This window comes from Amia ocellicauda, chromosome 15, assembly GCF_036373705.1.
Source record: "Amia ocellicauda isolate fAmiCal2 chromosome 15, fAmiCal2.hap1, whole genome shotgun sequence".
In the NCBI taxonomy this organism is placed as follows: domain Eukaryota; kingdom Metazoa; phylum Chordata; class Actinopteri; order Amiiformes; family Amiidae; genus Amia; species Amia ocellicauda.
The window spans coordinates 3,207,744-3,230,917 of record NC_089864.1 but is presented as its reverse complement, the minus strand read 5'-3'; the positions used below and the strand labels follow the sequence as shown (position 1 = coordinate 3,230,917).

Here is a 23,174-nt window from a genome sequence, read left to right as displayed (position 1 = left end):
ACTTACCTTGTTGCTGTTAGGATTGTGTTGTTTGTTTGCTGTATTGTGTTTTGGAGCTCAGCTGTTAAAGATACAGAATTAAAATCTGTCTGACATGACAGTAACCTATGCAAGGAGATGTAGTGATCTCTCTCTCTCTCTCTCTCTCTCTCAATTCATTTTGCTTCACAATAATACATTGGTATTGCCAAAGCATTATACAAATAAGTAACCATATAACAATATTTAAACAATACAGGAAATACATACATATACCAGCCCCCACCCCACATCCTCATACAACATTCTCTCTCTCTCTCTCTCTCTCCACACAGCTGGGTCAGGGTTAATGAGACTCCTCTCATAGACAACTAGAAGCCATTGACCATCAAATTCTGCATGTTTTACATCACAGCAATGAAACCTGCAGGTCATCTTAATACTAATAAGAAAATATCATAGATAGTGTTCAAATATTGTTTGTTCTAGTTTCATTTTGTTAAATACTATTGATACTATACTATACTAATACTATTTAGAATGTTATGGTACACAGATTACTGTTTATATGTGTGTAATAACAAACCTATTAAAACTGAATACAGTTATATTTCCTATATACAGGAAAATATTTTACCTTGTTAATTAAATGGCATACTTAATTAAATGTACTTACCATAAACGGGGCATGTGGTGCCGAGTAAAGTCAGCAGCAACAGGAATGTGGAGAAAGACAATTGCATTGTACCCCCGACTTCGAAGACAGGTTTCAGAATGTATTTCTGCACATCTGAAATTCAGTGAAAGATTAAGAAGGGGGAAAGGGAAGTAAGAAAAAAGACAGAAAAATAAATAAGAAATAAAGAGAGAAAATTAAAAGAAAGGAAAAATATAAAGAACAAGAAAGAAAAACTGAAGAACTGCACAGAATTTTTACCTGAGTGGGCTGAATTGTGTCTCACAGTGGGTTCTCTCACAGTGTGGGTTTCTGCTTTTCTGTTTGTACACTGGCATCATACACGTTTCCTCTATGTTGCACTAAGAGCCATCTGGGTGCGTGTGTCCCAGATTACAATTTTGTACTCCCGTTCAGGTAAAAGTGTGTGTGTGTGCGTGTGTGTGTGTGTGCGTGCGAGTGTGTATTATATTTTGTATTGATTATTCTTCTAAAAGCATTAATGATAAATACAATAATAACATCTCTCGAAACAGCACCACCCACAATATGCTGCCTTAAAAAACACATGCAGGCAACACACATCTGCATGACATGACACTAATTGGGAAGATGATTAAAGAAATTTAGGCCTGGATCAAACCAAAACATTGAGTTACCCACAAATTACACAACTTGAACCCTCTTTCTTGTGTGTTGGCTTCTAAATAGTAGAAAAGTGGCTTCTGACTAGAGGTCGACCGATTTATGAAAAACAGCTTTTTGAAACTATCTGCAATCGGCAGAAATGAACGCTGATAAATGGCTGTTTTTTTTGTTGTTGTATGCATTAATATCCTTGGTTATAGGGGACAAACACGCCTCTAGTGGTGACATGAAAACCATCACTGACTCCTCATGGAGTTCATGGTCACATGTGACTTGGCTCAGTTCCCAGACGCTGCTTGCCTTGAACTTCAAACTGAGGCTCGCTTAGAGAAGAGGTATAAGAGTTAATGAGTCAATTAAAGTTGTCAGGACACTGTCAATCAAACAATTGAAAGAATAAAATAAAATGGAATATACTTTGTTTATGACTCTGACAGTATTATAAATAGCTACATAGCACTTATATCCCCGAAAACCTGTGGACATTTCAGAGCTTTGAGACAGCAACATTTCCCCACTGGATGATTTTTTCTACCAATGAAATACTGTGTTTCGAAGGGGATTATACAATTTATTTGACTGGGAAGTACAATAAATATTAGTAGTTTAGTAGTTTAGTAGTGAAGAATAAAAATTGCTGCGTTTACAAATATTTGATATGAAGTTATTGTACACGCAAAGCAGCATGGGAATTTAAATCAGCATTACATTTGTTTACATTTGGATATTTTCTCACTCCTACTGAGTTATTTGCACAAGTTGTTTATCTGTAGATTCATATTTCTGTGTATGAACCTGTTCATTTATATTATTTATTTGGAATCATATTTGTGTAAAACAAGTGATGCACTAATAATATGATTGCAGAATGTTCTGTTTCCTTGCTAATCCAGTTGTAAAATAACAAAAGCTGCCTTTATTACATGCACATTCAACACAAAAATCTATAAATAAGTTATACAATGCATGGTGCAGTCACGTTTATTTTATGTTAACATCTACATGCGTAGAGAAATAAGAAAGGAAAACATACAAATGGAAAGCGTGAAATACTGTCTTGTGTGTTTTAGCAGAGCCAGCACCACATCCGCTATTGCTGAGGCTGTGTGAGAGTGAGGGTCCCAGGCAGCTTTGCCCTCAGGCCACAGCTGACCACAGCTCTGAGCCTCTCAGCGCTGCAGCTTTATTACACATCTACACCTTCTACAGCTGGCAGTATCTGAAATTAAGTGAAGTACCCAAAGTTTGTTATTACCGGAATTTCATTATTTGTAATTTATTTTCATCAATCATCTAAAAAGGGTAATGTTGAATTTATACTGTAATGTTATCAAAAACCTTCCAATAAATTCATTCTTCATAACTCCATAACTTCATAATTCATTATTTTTCCAATTTTTTTTTTTCCCAGAATTTGAATTGATCTATTTTAACTGTTGCAATTTTACATTGAGTGCTATATACACTCACCTAAAGGATTATTAGGAACACCATACTAATACTGTGTTTGACCCCCTTTCGCCTTCAGAACTGCCTTAATTCTACGTGGCATTGATTCAACAAGGTGCTGAAAGCATTCTTTAGAAATGTTGGCCCATATTGATAGGATAGCATCTTGCAGTTGATGGAGATTTGTGGGATGCACATCCAGGGCACGAAGCTCCCGTTCCACCACATCCCAAAGATGCTCTATTGGGTTGAGATCTGGTGACTGTGGGGGCCAGTTTAGTACAGTGAACTCATTGTCATGTTCAAGAAACCAATTTGAAATGATTCGACCTTTGTGACATGGTGCATTATCCTGCTGGAAGTAGCCATCAGAGGATGGGTACATGGTGGTCATAAAGGGATGGACATGGTCAGAAACAATGCTCAGGTAGGCCGTGGCATTTAAACGATGCCCAATTGGCACTAAGGGGCCTAAAGTGTGCCAAGAAAACATCCCCCACACCATTACACCACCACCACCAGCCTGCACAGTGGTAACAAGGCATGATGGATCCATGTTCTCATTCTGTTTACGCCAAATTCTGACTCTACCATCTGAATGTCTCAACAGAAATCGAGACTCATCAGACCAGGCAACATTTTTCCAGTCTTCAACTGTCCAATTTTGGTGAGCTTGTGCAAATTGTAGCCTCTTTTTCCTATTTGTAGTGGAGATGAGTGGTACCCGGTGGGGTCTTCTGCTGTTGTAGCCCATCCGCCTCAAGGTTGTACGTGTTGTGGCTTCACAAATGCTTTGCTGCATACCTCGGTTGTAACGAGTGGTTATTTCAGTCAAAGTTGCTCTTCTATCAGCTTGAATCAGTCGGCCCATTCTCCTCTGACCTCTAGCATCAACAAGGCATTTTCGCCCACAGGACTGCCGCATACTGGATGTTTTTCCCTTTTCACACCATTCTTTGTAAACCCTAGAAATGGTTGTGCGTGAAAATCCCAGTAACTGAGCAGATTGTGAAATACTCAGACCGGCCCGTCTGGCACCAACAACCATGCCACGCTCAAAATTGCTTAAATCACCTTTCTTTCCCATTCAAACATTCAGTTTGGAGTTCAGGAGATTGTCTTGACCAGGACCACACCCCTAAATGCATTGAAGCAACTGCCATGTGATTGGTTGGTTAGATAATTGCATTAATGAGAAATTGAACAGGTGTTCCTAATAATCCTTTAGGTGAGTGTATTTTAAACAATATATCGATTTTATTGATAAAGAAAAATAATCATCTGATTAATCGGAAATCGGCTTTTCCCCCCCACCCAAATTATTGTTATCGGTATCAGTTTTGAAAATCCACTATCGGTCGACCTCTACTTCTGACAGTGAAAGCTTGCATTAAAAACAGAGGTGTACCAAGCAAATGTTGTGTCCGAATCAGAGTCCTTCCCAAAGCAAGGTAGAGTTACAGCTTCCCCCAAAGTTCAGAGGACCAGGACCTCATTTTCACAGCATGAAACAGAGCGGGAGAAAAACAGGATCCACAAATAATTATTACTTCTCCTAGTTTCAGAGGAGTTATACAGAGGGAGAACAACACACAGCATCAGACTCTGAGGAGAACCGTTTTTCAATCTGTAATGTAGTAAAACTGTTACAATAAACGTCTCATATACAGACATCTCCGAACACTTGTTTGTGACTGTTTAGACAGTGTCTGAAGGCTCTGATCTATGATTCTCTGCACTGTAAAAACAAACATTTTAAAAAGTCTTAGCAAACGTAGGCAATTACATGTGTCTATTAGAGTTACTGTAATAAATGTACACATGTGAAATGGTCACAAAAAGGCCCCATAAATGCTTTCACAAACAGTGAGAGCATTGCCATACAACATAAGTTAAAATACATGCAAATATACAGTATGTCTATATATACACTGCATCTGTACCAGTAACAAGTAAAAGCAACAAATGGCCAAGTGTTTACATTAGTGCTGTGTGTATTAACATCAAAGAAGGCACAATTACCTCACAGGGAAACAGTTTACAATAAAGGGGAAGTGTAAGAAGGAATACAGATACAATAAAGTGGGAACATATTCATTGTGTATGAGTTCTGCCTTCCCACTCACAGTCTATCAGATTGACACGATCTTTTGCAAAACAAGATTACCAGCAGTGCTGAGAGAAAACATTTTCATTTTGGTGCATGCTTCAAATTAATACACTCAAATACAGCTCTGGAAAAAAGTAAGAGGCCACTCCAAGTTTAGAAATCAATGTTAAGTGTTGTAAATCAATGTTTTCCAGAACTGTTTGTGTATATACAATATACTACAGTGACTGTAACCCCAGCTGTACAAACACAGCACACTGGCTGTAGTAAACAAACTAGTTGTATGTAAACAGTACAGAGGCATATTATGTAGGGTCTGTACTCCAGGTGTACAAATACAGTACAGTGGCTCCAGTCAGTCTGTATATACAGGGGCTCTGGTCTGCGTCTGTCTAGGTGTCAGCTGCAGTATAGGAGTGTGAAGCCAGACCTCATAGTCTTTTCACAACTCCATGCTCATGCTCTGCTGTTTCTGTCACTATCAGCATCTCTCTGTCTCACACTGTCTCATTCAGCATCCCAAGCCCTATAATTCTCAATAAGTAGCTTACACCCTTGTCCAGATAGACTTTATTGGCCCTGTATTGAAGCAAACAAGTTTGAATTTTTTAATATTTTACTCTCTGCTCTCTCAATAGAAGTGTATCATTGCAATGTTTCCACAACGTGATTTCATCAGGTGGCTGAACGGTCCACAGTCCTTTAGTAATAGTAACAATACCTTTATTGTTTAAAGGGATTTTAAAACAATATCTCAGCGCACTGAATGAGATTCATCAACACAGGTACACAGGGAAGGACACCAGGACTGACATTACTTTATTCACAAAGATCATTGCGACATTCATAACACAAATTTACTGCACTGCTGTGAGGTCACCTTTATAGCGCCTTTCGACCTATGTCACCCTGCTTCTTCTCTGGCTGTGTACACAAAGTGCTGCTTCAACTCCTTGATGGCGCTCCTGTGCCTCCCCTGAGCCTCTGCTGCTGTAGGGGACTGTACCACCATCACACCTGCCCTGTCTAAGGCCACGCTGAGCCCCTCTGCCATCTTTGCGTATTTCAGCACTGATTCTTGGAAACTCTCCACCTCTCTGGTCTTTTCCTCACAGCGTTGTCTGAGCTCCTCAATCTCCCTCCTGCACCCATCATGTTCCCCTCCTGCAGCTGCAGACTGTGCCCTCAACACCCTGACCTGCGGGGCAAGCTCTCGCTGACTCTCCGCCTCATCTCGGGTCGCTCTCTCACAGCGCCACTTGAGCTCCTCCATTTCTTTCCTGTGCCTCTCCTCCCTCTTGCTCTGCTCCCTCTCCCTCTCCTCTCTCAGTGCCTCCCTCTCTCTCTCCAGTTTCTTCCTCTGGTCTCGCTCTTGTCTCAGCTTCATCTCCAGCGCTTTCCTCCTCATCCCGTCCATCTCCTTCCTCAGCCTCTCCTCCAGCTCTGCTATCCTCTTCTCCAGTGCTCTGATCATCTCCTCTTGCTGCTGGATCTCCCCCTCCATCCACCGGTGGTAGTTCCGCAATTCCTTCTGCTGCTTCTCCCTCAGCCCTTCCTCTTCCCTCTGGTTCCTCTCCTCCCTCTCCCTCAGGATCTGCTCTTGTCTCGCTCTGATCTTGACATCTGCCTCCTGGTACACCTCATTACTGTAGGACGTGCCATCATTCCGTGCCACCATCTCCTCTATTTTCACCAGGAGCTTTGTGACCTGAGTGCAATTACCCATATCCTTGTTGTCAAGGGTGTGATACCTGCTCCCACATTGCTGAATGAGCCACTGGAGGTCTCTGCTTCCTGTCTGGACAAACTCCTCGACCGTCTTGCCCTCCAGTCGATCTGCTTGTGTCAAAAGAACTACAGTATGTCCTGTGGCATCCTGCCCAAAAATCTCCCACACCCGCTGCAGTGTCCTCCTCTCGTCCCCTGTGGAACGGCCCAGCGGGGTCACCAGGAGGAAAGCGTGGGGTCCTGGGGCAGACAGGTTAATACAGAGCCCCACGTCTTGTCTCATTTCCTCCTGGGACAGTTCAGAGTGGAACCAGTCTAGTGTGTCCACCACCAGCTACTGGTTTCCCAGCAACGTGCCCTCTTCTCTTGGAGCTCTCCTTTGTCACTGCAGAGCTGCTGGCTTCAGAGGGAAACTCCTCTTGGCCCAGGATGGTGTTTCCTGCTGCGCTCTTCCCAGCCCCAGTTCTCCCCAGCAGCACCAGCCTCAGCTCAGGGGGACTGGGAGACGCTGGGGCATCTGGACTGGGAGTCTCTCCTGGGCTTTTCTCTGGAGCAGCACCTCCACTCACTGCAAAACAACACAGTAAACAGAAGTTAAGGGTGTTTTGGAGAAGGGAAGTAACAACCCTATCCACAATTAACCCTTGTAAGTTTATTATAACATTGGTACACTTTTCACAGCTGGTTGTACAGCTCCCGTCATTCAAATAGATTACATAAAGGCACTCTTCCTATGACTTGGCTCCCCAATACCACACTTAGATACAACACTGCCACAGAATCAGAAGGCACAAATCATTAAATGTCCCTTTTAAATATTATTCAGGTGATCCATTAAGATAAGTCAGACTCACTGTAAGGATGGAGGAATTCAAGGCTGCTGCTCTTCAATGCATTTTCCTCCATTTCTTTCTCTAGCTCCTCTTCCTTCAGTGTCTTTCTCAGCTTCTCCTTCAGCTCCTCTTCTCTCCTGCTCCACTCCTGCTCAAACCTCTGCTTCAGCCCCTCAGTCCTCTCCCTCTCCTCCCAGGCCTTCCTGACCAGGGCAAGCTCTCATTCCCTGTCTTCAAACCTCTGTTTCAGCTTCTCTTCTTCCCTCACTCGGATCATAGCCTCCACCTCCTGGAACCTGTCAGAAAAAGAGTTATCGCCAGATAATTACTCTGAGAAAAATCAACTGCTGACAGCGAACACAAAGTAGAACCATCCTATCAAGGTACAATAGCTGTTGCCATGTCATTTAACCCCTTATTAAATTTTAAGTCACCCTGGATTAAAGCATCAGACAATAAATAAATAAATCAATAAATCAATCAATAAATAAATCAATAAATAATAATAATAGAATATAACCTAAACTGATTTATTTTAACTTGGAGATCACTTTATTTAATGGCTAAAGTCCAGGTCCTGCCACCAGGGGTGCTGTGATTGGCACATATGGTCAGTCCTCTAGGGGAATGAGCAGAGGCGAAGCGTAAAGACAGGCAAGGCAGACAACCAAGTTGAATCCGCAGCATTAACAGCAACGTCTAAATAAAACCCCTGGATTCCCCGCCCCCCATAAAGCTGTTATTGGCCCTGATTAATTGGCCTACCGATAAACCAGCTGACCTCTAACTGGCACTGTACTAGCAGCGGTAAAGTTAATAAAATAGTTTGCTAACTTAAACTTAGCTAGATTGCTAGAATATTTTTCTACAAGCAGTTACCCAAAAGTTATTTTGCTTGTAAAGGTGTCTATTGTAAAGTCTCATTTGTATTTAAAAATCTAAAAATGTTATATAGGCCTATGTGAAATTCAATACAAATATAGACCTAACGGAGACTACATTGGTTTGTGAAACCAGCATGTGAAAACTATTTTGTAAATGAAATTGTATGATGATAGATATCTATTTATCGCTCATCCAGATTTATGCAGTCACTGTATCTGGGAAATGCCACACCCATATTTTTACACACCTCTCGCTCGTGAAGGGCCAGCCATTGTTCTCTGCCACCATCTCCTCTATCTTCTCCAGGAGCCCAGTGACCTGTGTGAGGTCGGCGCCACTCTTGTTGTCCAGGACATGTAATCGGTTCCCGCACTTCTTCAGCAGGAACCGGAGGTCCTCCCAGCGCTCAATGTAGGCCTCAATGGTCCGCTGGGTCTTGGCCAGCTCATCGCCCCTGGTGAAAAGAACCATTGTGTGTCTCCAGACCCTCTCGGGGAAAAGGCCCAGGTGTCCCTCTACGGCTCTCTGGTCACAGGAGGTGAAGGAGCCCACACGCACTGCCAGCAGGACAGCGTGGGGGCCCGGGGATCATGCGGCCACAGCACACACCATCTCCTCCCTCAGTCTCTCCGGGGTTTGCTTCACCGATTCCGTGTCCCACCCCGGGGTGTCCACCACAATGACCTGCCGCCCGGCTACATCCCCCTGCCTCCTCACACACTCCTGGGTGATTCTCCTCGTCCCATCTCCAGTCCAAAACGCCTCTTGGTTCAGGATGGTGTTTCCGGAAGAACTCTTGCCAATCCCTCGGAAACCTAGCAGCACAATTCTCAGCTCCGAAAGATGCTGGACCTCAAGAGAACCAGCCCGCCTCATACCTGTCAGAGAGAATGAATCATTTTATTTAAAAATAATTGCATTATCATAACCACAGGGAATTTAAATTGTGTGTATTAGGTATTGAGCTACTTCTCTTCGTAAATCTTAGCGTGCGGTCACTTTCTCAATTTGATTTAAACTTTTCATGTTTTCCACACCTCCAATCTGGGTGTTTTTGAGTCCACAGAATAAAGCAACCATTGCAGTAAAAGATGGTTTATTATTACTCTTTAACTCAAACATAAAAAAAAGTTTGTGCACTTCTTTGGAATGCGACCAATATCACTATCAGTCAACACTACCTGACCCTGTACATTTTAAGGGCTTGTGGGTAGAAGAAACAGGTTGCACATGTTATTGAAATTTGCGTAGCTCCCTGCAGGGCAGTCGATGTCATTCTGACCACTGACTGAAATTCTGCAACTTTTTTTTTGTGAGTTAGAGAAGCAGCCTTGCTGAGTGTGTTGAGAGTGAGCCAGCAAGGAAAGTCTTGCAAGGAGAACTGATGAAACTAAACAGGTTTCGACTCACCTGGGTTAGAATTCCGTTTGAGGAGTTTTGAGAATCCTGTTCAAAAAACAACAGAGAAAAGGACAGGGAAGTGATCACAATACCTAAAATAAACCCTTTTTTGTTAAGACTGAATGTGTTCAGTTCCCAATAAAGTAACTGAATTGTATATGTATATTTAAAACGATTTGAATTCAAGGCCAGTAAAGAACATGCAAGAGACAATAAATGTATTTTCCAGTCTAAATGTGTTCATCCAGGTGCAACTGGGTAGACTCCTGTGTGTACAATGAACCTGTGAGATGTCTAACCTGAGCAGAAGGGAGTGTGCAAACCACCTGTATGTTACACAAGATGTGGACTGTCCCTCTGTGAAAACTGGCCACACTAAATTTGCAGCTAGTCGTCCAGTTTTCCCATTGCTTGCCCATGCATGCACCTTCTTTTTCACGGTATATCTATGGTTTAAATAATGGATAATGGGACTGTTCCTCACTTTGCTTTCACATGCCTGTGGTATTACCAGGGTATACTATTTACAATCTATAGTGGTAGCACAGAGTGACAAAATGGAACCCAAAAACTAATTTGATTACTACCCACCAAGAAAAGAAGGGATGCCTCTGGTCTCCATGTCTCTCTTTCCCTTTTTACTTCTTCAGCATCTGCTTTCTCTTCAGAACAAATGTGTTCTTGGCAAGTTCAGTGTGCAGTGATTCGGTGCATCATGCTGGACACCTCTAAGAAGAGATATCAGATGAAGGCAGGGTGGTAAGATGTTGACTTTCACTTCCTCATGAAGGGGAGGGGGGACTGGAGAGTGCTGAGCATTGTTGTCCTTTGTGTCAAACTATAGGAAGAGTTCTGCAAGCAATTCAAAATAATTCCCATACAAAAAATAATAACAAAATGAATATGAATATGAGAGCAAACTTGGAAATTCAATAACTAAATGTCACATGCTTGCACAGTCCATAGGTATAGTCTATATATAGATATATGTGTGTGCACTGTAAAATTAGTTGTTACATTCTTACACACAAAAATGCAACCCAGACCTTTGCCACAGACCCTCACCTGGAATCCAGTTGTCCACAATTTGAATCATCACTTTCCTTCCTTCTTTCCTGTGTCTGGGTATGTTTCCTCCCGACCAAAGTCAATATAGTAGGCAAGAGATATGTGCAAAAGTGTTTTTACACAGATACAATGAGAAGGGATCAAACCCCTGTCAGGAGGGAATGCCTGAGCTCTGCCTTCAGCTCTGTTAGTAAAACAGGTTTTTCTTCATTTTCTTCATTGCTGGGGTTCAGCTGTCTTTCCATCTGCTTCCTCCGCTATAGTGTGTAAAAGACCACAGCTTTTAGAAATAAAAATAAAAAACATAAAGCTAAATGATGGTTGCAACAGGAAACTCAGGACACTACACGGACACAAAGACAGCACTCTGGCTAGGCTAGCTTGTTTAAACTAACCCCACTCAGCGCTTGCCTGCTGTGAGTCTGAATTCACCCCCACAGTGCCCACCTGCTTCCTGACTCTCCTGTCTAAGGGGGAGTGGCGGCTGTGTTGATCCCTAACCAGGTCTTGGTCAAACAGGGCAATGTTAGCACATTACCTGTGGAGAAAACCTTGCAGACTCACCACACTGGTCTATGAGGAGCAGTGAGAGATTGCATGGTTGGACGTGGACCTAAACCACCCAATGTAATCCCGCAGGCAGGTTCACAGTTCAGCTCAAAGACAATTAACCATTTGCATACCAATTACTGACAGTCCCCTTGCTCTAGTAACTCCCTGCACTCGATCCCAACTCCAAATGAACTCCGTGACTCTGTCTGTTTGGTGAACTAGAACCAATACAGCTATAAAGGAACGTATTAATCAAAAACAGAACTCATAATAAATAATAAAGAAACAAAAACAGTTAATAGAAATTCTAAGAAATAGATAGTGAATTTGAAGAGAAATTCAAATAATTAAAGAAACGTATAAATTAAACTGAGCCTTTTCACCTACATAATCAAATGATAATAGTTTTAACTTAATGCTGTCACAAATACATTATTATTGCACACCTGTGACTTCCCTCTGAAAATAATCTTATTCTGGTAATAATATGAGTTTCAGATAAACTTATGCAGATTGACTGATACATAAGAAAATATTCTCTTAAAGTACCTAGATTGCTCAAGTAAAAATCCACCTGTATGTAAAAATGTGATATATTGTAACAATTGTATGTCACCCTGGATAAGGGTGTCTGCAAATAAATGTAATAATTATTCTCTCTTTTATTCTCTGTAGGTGTTTTACTCTCTATTGTAATTGTAGTTATCACATTGGCTATCTAGTTGCTAATATGTTTTTATGCTATTTTTATAATTGATTGCACCTATGTTGTCCTAATTCTAAATATTGTGATCCATCAACATCTCTCGATGTGTTCCAGTGTGTTGTTGACATTAACTTGCAATAAAAGGAAAACAATCTACATGATTTGTGCATGTCACATCTCCTCTCTCCTATTCCCCAGTTTGCCTCAAGCGGTCGTCATCCCCCACATATTAACCACACATTCCTACACAGCCATGTGCACCTGTTCACCCAACACCCTGTTCACATAGGTTTATCACTCCCTTCCTCTGTTACCTGCTTCCCTCTGCCCCTGTATATATATCCCCTGGTTGCAGTTTTGGAGATGCTCTGACCCAGTCGTCTAGCCATCACAATTTGGTCCCTGTCAAAGTCGCTCAGATCCTTACGCTGCCCATTTTTCCTGCATCTAACACATCAACTTTGTATATACACCAATCAGCCATAACATTATGAGCACTGACAGGTGAAGTGAATAACACTGATAATCTCGTTATCATGGCACCTGTCAGTGGGTGGGATATATTAGGCAGCAAGTGAACATTTTGTCCTCAAAGTATCAAATTTGTCCCCAGCAACAATTGGTTCCTGACAACTCCTTGCAACAATAAGCCCACATCATATGTTCTCCACATGAGCATTTGTAACACTTTACTTATTGTACAGCCATAGAACAAATATATACATATGTATTTATTTGAGACTAACTCCAATAATTCAGTCTTATACAACTAATCAGGACAATTGGATGCATCTATAGGCTAAAATAGGTTTCATATCAATGCTGGTGTAGTGGTTATGGCACGCCACTGTAATCTGGGTGTTTTGGGTTCGATTCCTGATGTAGGGGTATTATTTCTTATGTAGGTATAGATTTGTTTTGAATTATTATTTCCCAGAGTTAACGGTAGAACAACCATTATAAGGCGATTAATAAATGCTTTTACACAGCTTCATATTTTCAGCTGTGCTTGTCTGTGTGAGAGAGCATTTCATATTATTTTTATTCATGTATTTTATTTATTTATTTATTTATCAGCAGACACCCTGTGGTTAATAAAAGCGAGGGCATCCCTCATTCTCAGTGCAGTGAATATGCAGATCTTTTAATAATAATAATATTATGGTTATCATTATTATTAGGCAGAGTAGTGTTCTCTTGAAGGATCTTTAGAATGATTTATTTCTGACAGTCACTAACTCCTCACAGTTTTTACACTCCACATACCATTTGTATAGTAATCCTCTCATACTAAGTAGGTTGCTTGTATTTCCTCACTTCATATGATCATTAATTATTGATTTATAATTAACATTTTTTAAATGCTGTTGAACAGTGAAAAACAATCCAGAGAGATGCATGGTCAATCAAGAAGAATTGTATTACCACCAGCTGCATGGAAAAGGTTCAGGGGGCAATCCAAGTACACACACTATTATGTAGGGTGGGAAAGGAGAGAGAGGTATCAGGACTTGCATGTCTGTCCCGTGATGAGTAGCAGCAAAACTGTTGCTAAAACTGATTCGCATCAGACCCTGTCCTTCTGGGTATAGGCTAACCTATGGCACAGTAAGGCAGTGACCTCATTCACAGACACACATGAAAGTTCTTCAGTCCATGCTGTTGGTAAAGTGAAAGAAAAGAGCGAAAACAAAGACAACTGGAAATACAGACAGAACGTAAAGCATTTGTGTTACATTTGTGTTCCCTGTTTTGGGAGGAACAACATAACATGGATTGGACAACCTGATGTAATCAGACTAGGCACAGGACGGACGAACCCAGGTACAGAGAGGCAAAGAGGAGTTGAAGCAGGTGAGGGAATAATAGATAGTAATACATAATAAGATAAATAATAGTAATATATAATAATAATGAAATGTAATCATGTTCCACTAGAACCCCTGAGACATCTGGCTAAATACAGCTGTCACACCCGCAACATGTGTGGCTCAATCCTTCATAAAACACCTTTGAAACGAAAATTAAAAGCAATATTATCACACTTCGAAAGCTCTCTGATAGAGCAGGTATTCGAACCTGGCCCCTCTGCGCCGTATTGCAATGACCTCACCGCCTCACCTAACCGTTTAATACTGCTTAACATGCATAAACATTACCAATCTGTACTTTTACAGATGACATTTTCTAATGCTACAAATAAAATAATACATCGAAAACTCTAAAGTGTTACATTATTTTTATCCAACTTTTTAATTTTTATTTCAAAGGTGGTTTATGATGTTGCGGGTGTGACAGCTGTATTTAGCCAGACATCTCGGGGGTGGAACATGATTACATTTCATTATTATTATATATTACTATTATTTTTTATTAGCAGACGCCCTTATCCAGGGCAACTTACAAAACATAAGAGCATTATAAAAGTGCAATACAGTATACAATTACAGATCAAAACATAGTACAAATTACTATGTAATTGTGTGTAAGTTCAAAATGTCTGCATAAGAAAAAATACAATTATGGTCCTACATCCTTGTGAGCTAATCATTGCAGACAAGATGTGAAGTCCTAGTTAGAGCTCAGGGGAAGGACATAGGGGCGATCAATATAAACAACACGATATTGTATTGGACCACTACACCAATACACTTATATAGCCGGGCAACATTATTGTAATTATCATACACTTGTTGCGGGTACAGCTGTTTTATTCACACAGAGCTAATTCTAGTGGGACTTATTGCCAGACAAGAATGGATTTTTAAAGAAATAAAACCCTACCCTCCCACTATATTTTAAAAATGGCTCAGTCAAATCTGAGTCAAATCTCAGTGTAAAAGGAAGTCAAATCTCAGTTTAAACGGATGTGAAATCTCACTGTATGCAGAAGTATCTCACTGTATGCATCTCTGTATGTCGTGTATGCATCTCAGTATAGTGTATGTACCACAGGGTGAATTATGTCCCTAACAGCGCCTCATAGGAATGTCAATTGAATTGATGCTGAGCAATGAGAAAGACATGTTAGAATTCAAGGGATGATGACCTCTGGTGGCGAACAGTGGGATTGTGGAGTGTGGATGACACACTGGAAGCTTTTATTTTTTGCTGCAAAGACAGTGGACAATGTTGTGGATTTGTACTTTTTCTGGATTGTCTTGGATTTTAACTTTTGGACAATTTTTAATCTACCTTGTTTTACTTGTTTTACAGTTTTTACTGTAATAAAATAATTGTGCCCCATTTCTGTCTCCATGTTGTAGACTTATGCTGTGGACCTCAGGTAAAACAACCAGCGATTCATCTTTTTATAACTAAGGACCAGAATTGGAGGTTTGAGTCCTAGTGCTCAATTGAAACACTAGATGGCATTGTCGTGCAATTTATCCATAGCACTGCCAGCTGAATAGCAATCCCCCCTCATAGATGCACCTCATGTGTCCAGGTGTATTGTCCATTGTTAATGGTGTCCATGTATCCCTTCCCAGCCACTATACTCATCAAGATGCACCCTGGGACATTGAGGTCTCCTAAGACCAGTGTGTTTTTCCCCTGAAGGCACATTGTTGGCATGTCAATGGGCCAAACCTGTATGCGGGTACTGAGGTCAAAAAGCAATATTGTGTAGTGGACTGTACAGCTACCATGTCATTTCCCAGGTGAGGCACGGTGATGACAGCAGAGGACGTATTGCTCAAAGGTCAAAGTGGAACAAAAACAAACTCTAAAAGGCATTAGATCCCAGCTCATGTCAGTAGTCGATTGTGACTGGGAGAGCTCAGCCACAGCACAAAATTGGCAAGGCACTGGGTTTTTCAGCTTGTCTCTAACAACAAGCATCCCACTCCTCTTGTGCGGTTGTATGGAGTGCAGTGTGTAAAATGACGGGGAGTTCAAGGGCGGCTAGGATGGGAGGATCCCAGTCATACTTCCTCACCCTCCTCAAGTGTAGGAGGGGAAAATATATTCCTTATATTTCTTATGTATACCTTCCACGATAAAGGCCATTGCACACTGGATCTGAAGCCTCTTTTGTAGTCTGTCATCTGAAAGTTTATTGCACATTGATGCGTTAGAATCAATAAGGAAAAAAAAATGGCAGCACAATCTTCAACCAGCTCCAGGAGCAAATGCGCTCTGAGCTGTGGAGTGTACAAGTGCTGGTCTGCGTTGGGACTGGGATGTTTTTCCCCAGTGAAGTTTGGAGTTCCCCTCCTCCTTAAGACAACAGAAGATTGACTGTGGGGTTTGGAGGAGGGAACTGGTGTGCATAAGACTGAGACTTTGGAAAGGCTCATATGCTGTGGCTCTCCTATACAAATTGACAGATTTTCAAGTGTGTCTGTGTTGGACATCCTGGGACTTGGTGAGGGGTTTCTGGTGGAGATGAGGTTCCCCGTTCTCCAATCACAGGGGTGGCATAGTCGAGCAAGACAGGGTTGCCTGCCACCCATGACATTAGTCTTTGACAACCTATTTTCATAAAGTGTAAAACAAAGAGCAAGGAACTATAGTTAGTGATATCAAATGTCTTATTAAATGTCTACTTAGCATGACAGATGTGGATAATGCCACAGTGGCTGTGATACAATGAACAATCATTTCCTCTAGGTGTTAATTTATTTTTGTATTTCACAAACTATTTGCGAAATTGATTGTTTCATCAATAAATGATAACAGTGGTTAGTAAGATTTTTAAATGGCAAATAACCCATTAAAGTATAATTTACTTTTTCAATGCTTCAGTTTGGTGTATCCCCCTGCTTTTTATTTTCTCGTTTCCCATTTGTATGGTTTGCATTTTATATTTTGTATTTTCCTTATTACTATTGCCTGTTAAGGGCAAGGAAGTTAAGTAACAGGGTTTGTTAGTTTCATAAATTGCATAACTCAATAATAATAAAGTGCTTATTGATTTTAATTCTAGTTTATTTGGTTCAAATTCTACTTGTTTTATAGGAACTATCTTTTTTATAGTGTATGTACGACAGTGGGGTGGGGGTCCCCGGGGGACAAGCGAGACCCCCACTTTTCTCAATAATCACCCTGCACACAGCAACCTGTAATGTAAGTCCTGAACACTACACCACCTTCATGTTTATTATGGTTAGGGGAAGGAAGCCTCACGTCGCCCCCTTTACTATCCCCCACGCAGGTCCCAAACAACATGCAGTCACCCAGGAAGCCACCATGGACGAGCATCAAATACAACATATTTATTGATATGTAGTCCTTCGAGCAGTCCTTCCTTTGCCCCCTTCATGGCCTCCTTTAGTATCCAGTGTCTTCACAATGAGAAGTCTGACTCATTCCACCACTGCAACATGAGCCAGGCACAGCTAACCCTAGTTACTCCTTCTCACAAAAATAATAGAGCCACAGGTCAATACATCAGTTATTTCCCCCTTCCCATTATTATTTTCGTCATTTAGCTGACACTCTTATCCAGGGCGACTTACATTTGTACCCATTTATACAGCTGGGTATTTTACTGGAGCAATCTAAGTGAAGTACCTTGCTCAAGGGTACAACAGCACTGCCCTACCTAGGATTTGAACCCACAACCTTCCAGTCATGAGTCCAGAGCCCTAACCACTACTAAATGTCCCAATCTATCCCTACAGATTACCATAGGCAGTGTAGGGGAGGCCCAAGCTGTACCAAAGCACTTTATTCCAATTCCAATGTCTCTTCCTTATGTAAGATATTATTTGTTAGAATATATTTTTCTATGGGAAATTCTGTTCTATCTGGTTTGGTAAAGGAAACAGACTTCCTTCCTTTTATCTAAGGTCCCTAGTAGCCACTGGTAGCCTCTGGTAGCCCCAGGTAACCTTATCTGTATGTCCAGAAGACCAAAATGATACCTATCCTCTTATTGGCTCCTAGCCAAATTCAAAAGGACCCCAGGCTTCTAAATTGCATTAGCATAAGGCACCCAAGTCATGGTGGTGGCAAAATGCTATTGGTTGGAAGGAAACCTTATAAAAAGGAAAACAAAGAGAAGTTTAGTCTCTTAACTTCTTCATTCTGCAACAAGACACAAGAAAGAGATGGAGAGGAGATACAGAGAGAGACACACTGCTGCCTACATGACCAGACCTAAAGCTGCCCTGTGAGAGGACAAAGGAGAAAATTGGTATTATCTGTTTCTTACTGTAATCCAGCAGAAGCTTAATAATACTTATTTTCAGTAATATAATTGAATGATATTAGTTTCCTATTTTTGTCAAAATAAATACAGGACTTGACAGCATCTTCCCTCTAAAATGAATCTTAAAAGAGAAACCAATTGACCATGAGTTTTCAGTTGAACTATTTATTTAGACTGAAAAACCAAGCATATCAAATTCTCTTACACTTCCCTGCTGACTTTCCAGAATACATACCAATGTCTACTTAGCTGTGGCTCAATCTCTGTATCTTCTCTCTGGTCCGCCCTCCCACTCTCAGGTCTTGGGTATCGGGTCTTGTTAATCCATAGGGCACAGGAGGGGAAGGTGGCTGCCGATTACTTCCTTGCCTTACAGCAGTACACAGCTGTACACACACCTCTCAGCTCCTCATGTCCCAGTGTCCCGAACTCTCTCTTATGCTGTGTTCCAGACAAACTAGGATGTGGGAAATTCCTACTTGATATTTCCGACTTCCAATCAAAAAGCATTCCAGTGTCCGGAGCTCGAAAAAATGACTTATAAACAACCAAAATGGCTGAACTTGAGAAGCTGGTGTTTGTTTTGCAGGTGTACGAACAGTTGAAATGTCAACAGAGAAGCGTAAGTGTGAGGCTGCGACCTTGCCTCATCCAAAAACAGATACAAATCCCTATCAACATAGACTGCAGTGCAAATAGACATGAATTACAGTAATTTTCCATCAACTCATTCCTGCTTGCTATATTATCGCTGGTCAAGCTGGCCAAAACGCTTCCCAGCTCACACAACTCTGTCATCGCCTGCGTCATATGATTAGCATGAGAGGAGCTTGTTGCAGCAGGGCGGTGAGGCTGTCTACGCCGTCATGTCACTAACCGACGTGAAACTGCTGCCCTTGGGGCCCTATTATCAGTCTGTCTGGCCCAAGTCCAGGCAGCATTGAGTAGCACGCAGAAAATCAAGGCCCAGGATCAGTTAATCTTCCACATTAGCGATCCAGGCCTCATGCATGACTAACAGCTCCCCAAGACTAAACTTTAGAACAATGACCCCATCACCGGAGCTGGTTCGTAGTGAGCAGTTCGCCTTTGTCTCCATCACCGCCCGCATCTGTCCAGCACATCAGCGCACAAGATAGTGACTGAGGCCTCTGTGTCTATGAGGCCCTGGCAGTAAATATCTTCTACACAGCAGCCAACACGTTGGCGCTGTATAGGCAGGGAAACTTCATCCCGCACCTCAAGGACTCTGACCACCTCTCTCATATCACTCTGTGATTGTTGAGGAGGCCAATTCTGCATCATAGAGGGTTCCGGGTGAGTAGCTGGCATCTGGGGTTGCATCAAGGAAGGCTGGAAGCTTGGCATGGTGAGCTGTGACATCCCTGGCCAGCTGTGGTCCGAATGCGGGCTCCCCAAAGAAGGTGGCTGTTGGATCACATTTCCATTGAAGAGGGCATTCACGCTATTTACAGGGGCTGCATTTATTCCAAATGCATGCATTGTCTGAGCCACAGGCAATTGATGTAATGGAAAAGCAACATTCTGAGAAAAGGGGGCACTACTGAGCGCATGAACCGCTGGGGTCCCCTGTGGATCTATGGAGTTCCCCAAAGGCCAGTTCATCCCTATTTGTGGTGTTTCTGGGACACTGTGGGGGCTCATGCACAAACTCACAGTATTATTTGAATGTCTCTCCATAGGGAATAATGCAGGCCGATTCATAATAGCAGTCTCACAGCCCAGTCTCATAGGGAAAGCATTGGTTTTCGACCTCACTGCCACACTTTCTGCTCACGTTGTCACTGGCCATCACGACGCCGGTTGCCTCGCTTTCAAAGTGAGCAGTCCCTCCCACAGCATCTCTGTGCACAGCAGCGGCCATGTTTTCAGCTCCGCACACACGTGTTTTCATTAAAGCATGTTTTTATTTTTCAGTCCAATACACAGTCTCAACCTGATTTTGCAGCCAATATAGCATCTTGCAATGTGTTGGGGGATTTTTGTTTGAGTCAGATGCAGAGATCAACACTTTCTAAGCCCTCGATAAACTGCTCTGTCACCATCTGGTCCTGCAACTCCGACCCCACGCCTGGATATGCCTGGATAGGCGTGCAAGCTCCAGCGCAAATCCCTGCAGCGTCTCCCCGGCTCTCTCCTCCTCACTCTGAACTCTTTAGTGATCGCTGCTTTCCGCTCCACCCCATATCGCAGCAAGAAGGTCTTGACAGAGCTCCTATAAGTAGAGTCTGTAAATGTCAGCATGGTAATTGTTTCCTCAATGGGAAAACAAAACTGTGCAAAATGTAAAATTACTTAAAGTTATTATTGTGCGGTCCCCGCGGCTAGGATCTTCATCGCTTCCCCCTTAGACTCAGCGTTAAATATGCCCCTTAATCTTCTTCACTCCAGTTTTTCAGTTTACTGGCAATCTCGAACTGAGTGATATAAGTCTCCCAACTGGACTCACCAACGAAAGTGGGAGGTTTCTGTGTCGGCGGGGCCCGTGGACTCGGCACAGCCGCGCAGCTCATTGTGAAGCGCTCCGGCATTGTGGTGTGGAAGGAAAGTTAGAAATTCTTTCTCTCATACCTATTTTACTCTCTTGTATACTTAAGAAAGATAAGGTCAAGCCAGAAGGACAGGCCAGAAGGAAGCTTGATTTCTGTTTGTTATTTACGATGAGAATCTTGGAGACAATGTCAAACAGTATGATTGAAGTGCCTGCTCCCTAATTCATGTGTTGATCTGTGAACTCTGTCCTATAATGATATATATTCTGCTTAGCTAACTCTCTAAGATAATATAGTAATGACTTTCTGATTGTAACCAGATCTTTGTTTTTTGTGTATAAAAGGCTCTGACTGTTAAAATGAAGGCAGAGCGACTTTGGGATCTTCTTGATTCACTGTTCCTCTCCACGCTGCGTGTATTATAGGCATTGCAACTAACGCTCCAACCTGATTGAAGATGATTGTTCATCTTCCACAGTGGCCTGGGTTCCCGGTTCGACTTTCACCTCACGCAGCTCGTCAGGAAATGGAGGGAAGTTCCTGTGAGCTGCCACTTCTGACACCATTGTAGTGCTCGGGGGGTCTTCCAAGAGATGAGTCCAACTCATATTTCAGGGTGCAACAATAAGTTCTTTTTATTGTTTATTTAATGCAAACATCAGTACACACTATCACACTCTGACCCCTTCCTTCTGCTTCCTGTCTCTACGCTCCTCCCACCACACCGCCTCTATCCATTAACCCCTTACAGTGTGGTGGCATGCTACAGTATTTAAAGTGTTTTTAACATGGTTAAAATTGTAGCGTTAAGGGGGGGTGTATTTTGATAGAGTATTTTAGCTCTGAGCTGAAGCTCTAATCTAAAGAAGACCTCTCCCCCAAAGTTATCAGATTTCCTGAGCTAATCGGCACGTGAACTGTTCTATATCAAAGTGGCAGTCTTGGGAGGATGGCACCAAGAATGGGCCAAATGGCTTGGAATCCCTGCTGTAAAACGTCTGAGGAATAGGGCCTGGAGGTAATAAAAACGCTTTGAAGCAGGCGAGAGCCAAAATCCCGAAACAGAGCTACGAACCCGGGCCAACCGGCATTTCCAAAAGATGGCATGGATTGACATCAGTCATAAATCAAGCAGCCCTCCAATAGGACACTGGGGGAAACCGAAACCGAAATCCAATCTCACAAACTCAAGCACCAATCACCTATTGATCTGACAGGCGTATAAAGGGTAGCTCACGGCATCTCTCTCTCTCTCTCTCTCTCTCACCTGAACCAGTAACTCGCTGCCACAGCTCAACCTGTAGCTCTGTTGCCAGAACCGAAACCAGAAACCAACTAAGTCTTTGCCGGCAACAGAAAAGTTAAACTGGGAGAAGGAGATTGAGCCGTACGAAGAATTCTTTTAAAGGACTTTATTAAATAAAGAACTTTACAGACTGCGCTGCCCGCCTGTGCCCACCTGATCAGTGGAGTTTTACAGCTGGACAATTGACTAAGTCGACTGTATACGAAAGTGTCAGTCATTTAAATAGCTATTGAGTCTTACGAAACTTGACCCTTGGAACAAACAGGGCCCTGCTTTCCTCAAAGACTTTGTCTTCAAGTAACTATGGTGGAAAATCCTGCTTACAAAGAAGATTTTGTGCACAACCTTGGAGCTTTTAAACCAGTGGAAAATCTGTTTGGAGAAGACTGTACATTCGCGAAACCCCAACTTCCAGGTGCATCGACTGAGTGGAAGTTCTTGGACAAAGCCGAACCGGACTGCCTTTTTTCCAACCACACGGACCTCGTGCCGTGTGCTGTTATCTGAGCCAAAAGACAGAGAGGCCTCTCTGCGATGAAGTTCACATAAGTTTAACAGTTAGGAATTTATTATTCATGAAATTTGAGAAATCAATTAGAAATGTTATTCTGTGAGTCATAAACTTTAGAATGTGTAATATCATTTAGTATTTTCTTGTATATATATAAATGTGTGCTGCATTAACTGTTTTGTTTGACAATTTTAGAAATAAAATCTGTCAACGCCGAGAAATATCTTCTCATTCCTGTTTAACTGTTTAGTCTGAAATTGACACACGTTAATAGACACTAGATTATAGGTGGCCCTGCCTATCCTTAATAATTGAACAGTAATCAATTAGGGAGAATTGTGGTAACAAGAAATTAAAGAATCTTTCTCGGCACCCAAACATAAATGAGACTGATATATATAACAAGAAGTTATTTGACTTAAATACTAACCTGCATTAGTTATTTAATGTCCGACTAACAATACTAATGAGAGACTCGCCTTCGTCTTACTAACCGGTATTGTAGTCAATGTGTTTGTAATTTTGTTTAACGATTTGTGTGATATCATATGCGATTCCATGTTCTTTGATCTGGTCACGGAAGTGATTTGTCTTTGATTTGTTGATCTTGAGTGAATTTTAATTAGTTTTTCCCTTTTTGTAAAACTAGTGT

At 41.9% G+C, this 23,174-nt stretch overlaps 2 protein-coding genes across 2 annotated transcripts; both read right to left on the bottom strand.

The window, feature by feature from the left end:
• Nucleotides 1–4,664: 4,664 nt before the first annotated feature.
• Nucleotides 4,665–7,496, bottom strand: LOC136772077 (GTPase IMAP family member 6-like). Its single transcript, XM_066724771.1, is given in 3 exon segments — nucleotides 4,665–6,936; nucleotides 6,938–7,158; nucleotides 7,445–7,496. Coding segments are annotated over 3 exon segments (1,443 nt in total). The 3' UTR covers nucleotides 4,665–5,766.
• Nucleotides 7,460–9,755, bottom strand: LOC136771986 (uncharacterized). The gene is made up of 3 exons (XM_066724600.1): nucleotides 9,719–9,755; nucleotides 8,556–9,186; nucleotides 7,460–7,719 (listed from the first exon to the last, which is right to left on the bottom strand). The coding sequence occupies exons 2-3, from the start codon at nucleotides 8,777–8,779 to the stop codon at nucleotides 7,644–7,646; spliced, it is 300 nt and encodes a 99-aa protein (XP_066580697.1). The 5' UTR covers nucleotides 8,780–9,186; nucleotides 9,719–9,755; the 3' UTR covers nucleotides 7,460–7,643.
• Nucleotides 9,756–23,174: the final 13,419 nt, after the last annotated feature.

Bases quoted from the DNA above. Each gene is read 5' to 3' on its own strand.
- LOC136771986 (XM_066724600.1), bottom strand. From the start codon at position 8,779: ATGGTTCTTTTCACCAGGGGCGATGAGCTGGCCAAGACCCAGCGGACC. The intron at 7,720-8,555 runs GTGTGTAAAAAT...TTTTTCTGACAG, and splicing joins TGGCCCTTCACGAGCGAGAG to GTTCCAGGAGGTGGAGGCTA.